The following is a 9,207-nucleotide window of genomic DNA, read 5'->3' as shown; positions in this document are numbered from 1 at the left end:
AAGAGGGCTGATGAGTCTCTGGGCCCTCATCAGGTGGAGCCGACACTGCCTGAGGTCAGGGTGGCCTGGACGTGGCCGGGGCCCCAGCCCCTGTGACCACATGGCTCCCCTCCCACGGGGCAGCCATTCCAGTCGGGGTGGCTGGCCCACTGGCCTCCTGGCAAAGCTGTGCTCCAGCTGTCCAGGGTTTCTGTCCAGACCCACAGAGCTGGGGGCAACCCCAGCAGGTGTGGAGTTTCCGCGTGAGAATTTGCTCAGATTTCAGCAAGCCTGCCCTCGGAAACCCTACCTCAGGCATTCCCCTGCGCCAAGTCTTGCAGGCCCTCAGACAGGTGCTGGCAAGAAGGGTCAGGGAGGGACACTCAGGCAGGGCCACCCCAGCCTGCCTGCCCCGGGTCTTCCTCCTCCTTCCCTAAGCTCTGCCTCCTGCCCCCCGTTCCCCCCAACCCCCACCAGAGGTTTGCTCTTCTCAGGGGCTTAAAATAGAACCCCCCTTCTCACTGTCTGGAGACAGATAAGGGGCTCCCGGCCTCTGTCCAACAGCCTGTGACAGCCGTCTGGGTGACAGGCCAGGGTGTCAGAGAAGTGGCTGCAGCACCCAGCCACCTCCCATGAGCAGTCCCGCCCCCAATGGCCCCCACTGCCCAGGACAGAGTTGCGGTGTCTCAGCTGGGAGATCAGGTGGTGACCTTGAGGAAGACTCAGCTGCCCTTGGCAGGGGAACTCTGCCCAGGCCCTACCTTCCTCACCCATCCAAGTCCCCTTCCCTTCTCAGGCTCAGGCCTGAACAGGGTGGCCCCCACCCACCCTCGCAGGCAGGCAGGCCCTGAGGAGTTGGGGTCCCCTAGCACAGGGCCTGGGCCGTGTCCACCTCTTGGCTGCTTGGGGTCTGAGGTAGGAGTTAGGAATGGGGAGCAGACACAGGCTCAGGGAGCGAGGGCCCGGCGCCCAGGGCTGCGTCTGCCAGCCTCGCCCCCTTGCAGGCCTGGCACAGGGCTGTGGCCCCTCCCCCAGGTAGAGGCAATCACTGGTGGGCATGGGTCCCCTTGAGGGGCCTTCCCGGAGACCTGCCAAGCCTGCCCCCGCCCTTGAGGAGCTCAGCCCTGGGTCCTTGTAAGGATCTGAGACCAGGATCCTACTGTCATTTGCCAGCGTCACCGAGACAACAGGGCATGTGAGCCAAGTGATCCACAGGCTTCCATGCCACTGTGGCCCCAGGGGAGGGACCTGCCCCCATGCCTGGCCACCTGACCTGGCTGCCTGAGGGCCCTGCAGGCTTCCCTTGCCCTGTCCCTGCCCCACCCTGTCACTCTCAGTGGCCTCAGAGGTGGACGCTGTTGCTCTGTGTTCATTGATTGGTGTCCCTTCCCGCCAGGCCTGGAATAGTTCTGGCGCGTGACAGGCCCAGGGACTGTGGCTGGGGGGCAGGGCACCTGTCCCTCCATGTCCAGGGCATCTGGCCAGTGCCGGATGCCATTCCTCGATCCAGCCCTCTCACTCTAGGCAGGGCTGGGGCCTTAGGCGCCTCCCAGAAGACACCTGTGCCCACAGCCCGCCCTCCACAGCTCGCCAGGGTCTCCCAAGCAGGAGAGGGCATGGTAACCGCGCCAAGTGGCGGGCAGTGGGCCATGCATTATTCAGGGACACCTGACACCGGCCTGAGCAGGGAGAGGGCTGAGAATGACCAACCTGCGGGGAGCCCCCACAGCTGGCCGCCCTGCCCAGGAAGAGCACCGCTGAGGCCTCTGCCTCCATTCCCGCCTTCGCTGGCCAGTGGCCAGAGTCGATATGGACAGGGAGGGGGCTGGTCAGGCTGGTCAGTCAGGCTTGGGAGATCTTGTGTTTCAGTGGCTGCAGAGTGTGAGTGCAGGGAGGGGGCAGCCACCCCAAGGAGCTGGGCCAGGGCGGGGCCCCAGGAACACCTAGGTTCTGGAGGCTGTGGGACCCAGGCTTGCTCCCCCGGTCCATTTGGCAAACACTGGTGATGGGTGCCACCCGACCCCAGGTCCTCTGACTCCCCTGGCCAGGCAGGTGCACCAAGCAGAAGAGAAGGGGGTGGGCATACAGCCTCAACCACTTGGGAGAGTGGGTGCGGGTCCTGGTCATCTGAGTCTGTCCATCTGACAGTTGAGGCTGAGCTGGGGCTGGAGGCCAGACGGCCTGTGGGAACCAAAACCCCAGAGAGGAGGCGAGAGGGTGCTCCAGGTGCCACAGGGTGGGTGGGGGTGGGCGCTGGGACAAGGTTGGGCTCTGCAGGCCCCCTGGGAGGCAGGGAGGATGGGAGTGGTCAGGCAGACCCCTGTGGAGGGTGCGGGGGTGGGGGTGTGCAGAGCCCCAGCTCTCCTGCCTCCCACTGGGGGCACCTTGGGCCCAAGAGGGTGGAGGTGGGAGGCGCTGGGCCCTGCACTGGGTCCAGAAGAGGATGCGCCGGCCCTGAGGAGTTGGGGACACGCACACTCACTCCCCGAGCCTCCATCTCTTCCCCCTTCTCTCCTTTGTCCCTTCCGCCCCTGGAGGGCAGAGCCCCGGAAGACGCCATCAGCACCCGGCAAAGCCGCGCTCGTCTAGCGGCTGGTCGCCCCCTCCCCCGCCTCTTCTCTGGCGTTGTTTTTGGAAGTGGCAGACGCCCTGCCCTGCACCCACTGAGCCTTCGGCCCCTCGGACTTTGCGGGGCGAGGGGCGAGGGCGGGACCGGGCTGGGCTAGGTGGCCGAGCCCGCCAGGAATCCAGCTCGGATCCCGCCTCGCGGCCGTTGCCCTGGAAACCGAGCAACAAAGGGAAGAGGGGCGCGCGACAGGGTGGGGGCGGGGTCCTCTGGGGAGCCTGGGCGCCGGCGCCCGGCGCGGCGGGCGGGCCTGCCGTCGGGGCGTCAGTGTTGCTTGTCCAGGGGACGCCCCTCCGAGCACAGGCCCCGCTGGCCAGGGCTCCCCGGCACCGAGGGGACTGCGCACTCCACGCCTCGGGGTCCCGGCCAGCTGCCCCGACGTTGCCATGGAAATAGGCAAGGCGCGGCCAGGCCAGGCAGAGACCGCTTAGCGCTTGGGGCTTAGGGGCGCCAGGCAGGTCTCGCTGCCCCCCGCCCTCCCGGCAGGTGCTCCCGCGCCTAGGCGATGCCCCCTCTCCAGGCTGTGGGACCCGGAGGGAGGGATCCGGACGCCCCGCCCCGGCCACAGAGCCAATGAGCGCGCGGACAGCCCGGCGGGCGGGGCAGACCAGGCGGCGGCGACGCGGAGAAGGGCGCGGGCGGAGGACGCGAGCAACCGGGCGCACCGACGACCATGGCCTCCAAGTGTCCCAAGTGTGACAAGACTGTGTACTTTGGTGAGTGTCCGGACCCGGCCAGCACCCCACCGCCCTTCGCGGTCAGCCCCTGGCCGCAGACTCACGCAATTCCGCGGAACGCGGCGTGCACCCGGCGCCGCCCCGGGATGCGCGGCCCCAACTCGGTGCGCCGCGCGGCCCTTTCGGGTGCGGTCCGAGGGTGGAGTTGCCACGAGGTGGGGGCGGCGCGGGAGCTCGTGGTTCCTCGGATTGAGGCTGGGTTGGGGGAGCATTTTGGGTTCGCGGGCGCGTCGAGGTCCTTCGAGCGGTGGTGCCGATCCGGGCGGGATCGGGGCGGGGTCGGGTGCGGTCGCGCGCTCCGAGCGTCTCCCGCGCGCTCCTGACTTTCCCGAGTACCCCCGTTTCTCCTACCTGTGAACACATGTCCGGGCCTTTGTGGCCCCAAGTGACCCTGAACCCGCACCCCGACCTCTGGCCACGCCGGGCCAGGACAGATCTGGAGTCTGACTGGACTCGGTCCACGCGGGGGCGACCTTGGCTTCCACCTCCCGCGTGTCCCAACGTGCTTCCTTCTTTGGTGCCCCAGGACTTTCCCACGGGTGGGGTGGGGTAACAAGCGAGTCCCCATGAACATAAGAGGGTACTGGAGTCCGGGTGGCCAGGACCCCTCCTCAAGGCCAGAGGGCGCCTTCCCTGGGAAGGCGGGGTTTCTTGGCGCTCCCCACAGACTGGCTTGCTCACCTGCTCTCACTCCTCCTGGCTGGTCCTCACCCCGACTTAGCCAGGGCAGCAAATGCCTGCCTACCGACCCTCCCACCAAAGCCTGCACAGAGGGAAGGCAGAGCCAGAAGGGAGGACGGCCAGAAAGGTGGAGATAAACAGGGGACCCTTCCCTGGTGAGGGTCCAGGATGGAGTTGGGCAGATGTGAAGGAAGCTACTTGGCTTCCCTGCTGACGCTGACCTCCGACGCTGCCGGCCAGAGGAGGAGGAGGCCAACGGTTGTTTGCTGTTCCCAGAGGGGAGGGACCGGATTTGGCCTGGAGTGCTTCTGGTCTGGCGGGCAGCCCAGGGGCTTCCGGCTGCCTCTCAGGAGTGCCTCCGGCCCCCCAGCCCTCTGTCCCCATCCCAGAGAGGGCTCCTGCCTCTGAGGCTCAAGGTTAGGGACAGCCCCCAGACCCTCCTGCCTGCCCTGCTGCCCACGACTTTGCCCCCAGCTAGGCCAGCTCGGTGCCCTCTGGCTGGGCATATGGCCCTGTGCACAGACAGCCAGGACAAGTGCTCTGCCAGCTGGGGCGGCTGTGGGCTCCGCACAGAAAACAAAGGTGCTCAGACCTGCTGGCTTCTGTCCTAGCCAGAGGCTCTGGTGCAGAGCGGGGCCTGGGGGCTGGGACCCTGCCCGCTCCCCAGCCAGGCTGCACGCCAGCACCTGTGTGGAAGCAGAGTGGACAGAGTGGAACCGGGCCAGGGCATCCAGAGTGATCTGAGGATACTGTGCATTTGTCCCCAACACTGGTGCAGCTGGGTGGGGTACCGGCTCCCCTCCAAGCCATTAGACCCAGTGAATTCTCTCTTCCCCACTCTGCCAGCAATGTGTGGCTGCTGACCCGCCCGCTGGGTCTAAGGGTCACTCCCCTGCCCCTGAGTGGCCACACCCTAGAGCCTAGCTGAGCACCTCCCCCCCAACACGCTCTGGCATGGAGGAGGAGGGGGCTCCCTCCCAGGCTGCCGGGCCATCGGAAAGACCTGGCCCAGACAACCACCTCTGTGTGAGGGGATCTGCTAGTCCTTGGCCAGATTCCGTCCAGGTGGCAGGGCCCAGCTGGTCTGTCCCTCCACTGCCGATGCCGCTGGTCAGGCCCTTTCCCGGAATTCCGGCTGGTTTCCGGCCTTTCTTCCTGCCCTCTCCTCCACCCTTTTCCTGCTGTGTGCCCTGGGGAGTTCCCCCCCACTTCCCTCCGTTGGAAAGTGGCAAAGCAGCACCGTGGCAGAGGGTGGGGGGTGCAGGGCACACTCCACCCGACCCTCAGCAGCTGGTCCCAGACCTTGGGCTCCAAAGCAGCAGCTGGAGGCAGGGAGGGGGTGGGGGCTCTCAGTGCCAAGTGTAGACAGGCAGGCGTCCTGTCCCTTGGGTTCCCACTGGGGGATGGAGACTGGCCTCCCCTAAGCAGGGGCCTCGGCTGGCTCCATGGGAATCTGGCTTAGGGCTCTGGGACGACTCAGGGACATGGATGAGGGAGACCCTATGTAGGAGAGGAAGGGTAGGGGAGGTGCTGTCCCCAGGGCAGTGTGGGTGGCTGAGACCAGAGGGCCAGTGGGACCCCTGCGGAGCAGGAAGGGTGCATGGCTGGCCCTGAGGTCCCTTCCCGCCCCCAGCTGAGAAGGTGAGCTCCCTGGGCAAGGACTGGCACAAGTTCTGTCTCAAGTGTGAGCGATGCAGCAAGACACTGACGCCTGGTGGCCACGCTGAGGTGAGCCTTCCTCCTGGGCTGGGCTGGGCTGGGCTGGGGGCTGCATGGCACCCCCACCCTCAGGCAGGGAGGGGGTCCAGACAGCTCAGCGCTAGCCCTCACCCCCCCCCCCCGCCTTGTGCCCTTCTGTCTAGCATGATGGGAAACCGTTCTGCCACAAGCCCTGCTATGCCACACTGTTTGGACCCAAAGGTGAGCTTGGGGCTGGCCCCTCAGCCTGATCTGCCCTGGTTGCCAGGGAGGGGTGGGCCCTGGGGGTGCCCCGACCCTTTTTCTCCAGTCCCTTCCCAGAACTGCACCTCAGCCCATGGTGCCCTTGGCAGCAGGGCCCTGACTCCATAGAATGGGCTGTGGAGGACCATTTTCTGAGAAGCAGGGTGAGGGACGAGGCCTGGGTGTGGGCCGGGCTGCTGGCTACCCACCCGACAGCGCCTGCCACCCTGCAGGCGTGAACATTGGAGGTGCCGGCTCCTACATCTACGAGAAGCCTTCCTCCGAGGGACCGCAGGTCACTGGCCCCATTGAAGTCCCTGTGGCCCGAACTGAGGATCGGAAGGCGAGTGGCCCCCCAAAGGGGCCCAGCAAAGGTGGGCTGGGCTCTGTGTGTCAGGGGGTGGTGTGGGAGCCCCTTGGCCGTCCTGACCCCTCTCCACCTCTGACCCCAGCCTCCAGTGTCACCACGTTCACCGGGGAACCCAACATGTGTCCTCGCTGCAACAAGAGGGTCTACTTTGGTGAGTGACCCATCCAGCCCCAGGCTGGGAGAGGTGCCTGCCAGGGCCTAGGCGTTACCATTGCTCTTTTTGCATTCCTAGCTGAGAAGGTGACGTCTCTGGGCAAGGACTGGCACCGGCCATGCCTGCGCTGTGAGCGCTGCGGGAAGACACTGACTCCGGGTGGGCATGCAGAGGTGAGGGCGCTGCTCAGGGGGACAGGCAGCACCCAGGGGCCTGGAAAGGGCTTTGATGGGGACATGCTGCTCCCCAGGTTGGAGGAGGGAGGGTGGTGGTGGCTGCCCCCTGGTGGCCAGAGTAGAGGCTGGGGGGGTGCCTCGTGTAGGCTGAACCCCCATCACCAGGTGAGTGGGCTGGTCCTGGCTCCTGGAGTCAACTCTCAGGGAGGGAGGCAGGCATGTGGACAAGAAGGAATCCACCAGGGGAGTGGGGACCAGGGAGTCTGTGGACCCCCACCTCACCCCCATCCTGCCCCCAGCACGATGGCCAGCCGTACTGCCACAAGCCTTGCTATGGCATACTCTTCGGACCCAAGGGTGAGTATGGCCAGGAGGGTGGGGAAGCAGGTGCCCCCACCCCTCCCCCCGCCCCCCCTACCCTTTCTGCTGCCTTTCTCCGCAGGAGTGAATACTGGAGCCGTGGGCAGCTACATCTACGACAGGGACCCTGAGGGCAAAGTTCAGCCCTAGGCCCCGGGCACCGCCCCCCACTGGCCCACTGCTTGGCGCTGTGGGGAGAGTGAGCAGCTGCCCAGCCCTGTCCAGCCTCAGCACATCCTGCCTGGGAGTCCAGGGCCTGCCTGTTGGGGGAGAGGATGCCACGGGGGCGTCTTCAAAGAGACCAGCCCATCCCCGTCTCTCTCAGTGTGTCTGCCTTCGTGTCCCATCACTGTTACGCCCTGTTGTCCATGGGCCTCCCTGACACCACGTGTCTCCATGTCTGTGTGTCTGTGGCCCTGCTGGGTCCCTCTCTGAGGTGGCCGCCCACTCCCCCTCTTCTGCTGCCTCACACCTCCCCAGTGTTATTTATCTCCCTTTGCTACCCTGGCCACAGCTGGCCACAGCCTCACACACCAGTGTCCCACCGGTGTCCCTGGATGGGCCCTCTGCCTTCTCACACTGCCCTGCAAGCCCCCGCCCACTGCCCAACCCTTGAGTGGTTCACCAGGTTTTTGCTGTCAGTCAGTAAAGCGTTGCAGGAAGCAGCTCTGTGTCTCTGGTTGTGGGATGGACGTGAGTCTGGGATGGGGTCTCTTTGTTTTCCCAACATGCTTGGGCCTGCTCTTGGGGGGTGGGGGGGGGGCCAGCTCTCATTCCCAAGGTTGGTGGTGGTGGGAGCAAGGCTCTGTTTTAGGCTGGGGTGCCACCCGGAGGGTGGTGGGCAGCTGAGGGGGCCGAGGGGGTGGGGGTGGGGTCCTAAAAAGGGGCAGAACTGGTGTTATTCGCCTCTGGCGCCTGGACTCGGGAATGCCAGCCCTGGGCACTGGAGTCAGGAGATTCCTGGTCCACCCGAAATCCACGGGTGCCTGAGGGGCTCAGCCTTGGTACTGTGGCAGAGGGCATGCCTGCTGACCGGAGGAGGGGACTCTGCAGGGTGGGAGCTGAAGGATGGCGGCATGAGGTGGGCCTTCGGCCCAGGACTGGTCCTGGACGTCCAGAGGGTCCGGATGGAGACAAGACGTCTGGGGCTCTGGTGTGCAGGGCCGGCAACATGGTGGTCCAGGTACAGAAGGTGGGCAGATAGAGGGTGGGCCTTGCGTGGCCCACTGTCGGGTGCTCCTGCCCAACCAGCGTCCCTGAGTCTGCGGTTGTGGTGATAACGAAGTGGTCCACGACCTCCCCGCGATGTCTAGGCCTCGCCCCTTCAACCTGGACCCCTTGGGAGCTCCTGGGGGCCCCTCCCTCGAGGCCGCCTTCCCTTAGCTATTGCTCCCGGACTGTCCGCCAGAGGGCGCACCTTGTCTTCCACTCGGCGCCCAGGGGCCGAAACCGCGCACACCTCCCCGGTCTTGGCCCGTCCCCAGCACCGGATCTTCAGACGCCTCACCCTCCCTGCAGCCCGAGGAGCAGTAGGCTCCTCCTGTGTCCTGCACCCCGGGCTTTGGCCCGGCCCCCGCTCTCCCTCCAGTCCATCCGCTCAGGCACAGCTGAATCTGACGCCGGGCCCTTTGTCCGACGAGCAGCCAACCGTTTCCCTGGGGGGCGGAGCGACCGGCTCCGGTGTCTGTCTCTGCCAGGCCGCCCAGCCGGGCAGCCAGCGTCTCCTCCCACTCGGCAATGTGGCCGGCATGCGGGGGCGCCTAGCAGGTACCCCAGGGCCCCCAGTCTCCAACCCCGGTAGAGTCCTGGGCAGGCAGGAGCGCCGACGCGTACTCAGAGGAGGGGTCGCTCCTCTCCTCATCCCCACCCCCGCCAGGCCGAAGACCCCAGAATGGGGGTCGCTACGGGAGAACTCAGACTCTTCCCCGAGCGCCGCCGCCGCTGCCCCGGGGGCGGGCTCCCAGCGTTGGATGGGAAATTCCTGTCCTCTGGGGGGTGGGGTTGCGGAGGGCAGAGACCGACCCCTCCCCTGGGAGCCTCCAGTGGAAACTATGTGGAAAGGAGACGTCGGGAGCGGCGCGCCCGGCCGCCCACGCAGGAGGGGCAGGGCCTAGTAGAAAGCCCCTCCCGTCCTGACGGGGGTGAGGGGTGCACTGGTCGCCTGCACGGAGAACTGGCCGGGC

The 9,207-nt window shown here is 66.4% G+C and overlaps 1 protein-coding gene across 1 annotated transcript; it reads left to right on the top strand.

Moving 5' to 3' along the window:
• The first annotated feature begins 3,206 nt into the window (after window positions 1–3,206).
• Window positions 3,207–7,689, top strand: LOC119039324 (cysteine-rich protein 2). Its single transcript, XM_037132022.2, has 8 exons — window positions 3,207–3,321; window positions 5,657–5,751; window positions 5,886–5,943; window positions 6,198–6,338; window positions 6,417–6,485; window positions 6,567–6,661; window positions 6,964–7,021; window positions 7,107–7,689. The coding sequence occupies exons 1-8, from the start codon at window positions 3,279–3,281 to the stop codon at window positions 7,172–7,174; spliced, it is 627 nt and encodes a 208-aa protein (XP_036987917.1). The 5' UTR covers window positions 3,207–3,278; the 3' UTR covers window positions 7,175–7,689.
• Window positions 7,690–9,207: the final 1,518 nt, after the last annotated feature.

This window comes from Artibeus jamaicensis, unplaced genomic scaffold (assembly GCF_021234435.1).
Source record: "Artibeus jamaicensis isolate MK-2021 breed Jamaican fruit bat unplaced genomic scaffold, CSHL_Jam_final contig_444, whole genome shotgun sequence".
NCBI classification, from domain to species: Eukaryota; Metazoa; Chordata; class Mammalia; order Chiroptera; family Phyllostomidae; genus Artibeus; species Artibeus jamaicensis.
This window is presented reverse-complemented; position numbering and strand designations above follow the sequence as displayed.

Bases quoted from the DNA above. Each gene is read 5' to 3' on its own strand.
- LOC119039324 (XM_037132022.2), top strand. From the start codon at position 3,279: ATGGCCTCCAAGTGTCCCAAGTGTGACAAGACTGTGTACTTTG. The intron at 6,339-6,416 runs GTGGGCTGGGCT...CTCTGACCCCAG, and splicing joins CCCAAAGGGGCCCAGCAAAG to CCTCCAGTGTCACCACGTTC. The intron at 6,662-6,963 runs GTGAGGGCGCTG...TCCTGCCCCCAG, and splicing joins CTCCGGGTGGGCATGCAGAG to CACGATGGCCAGCCGTACTG.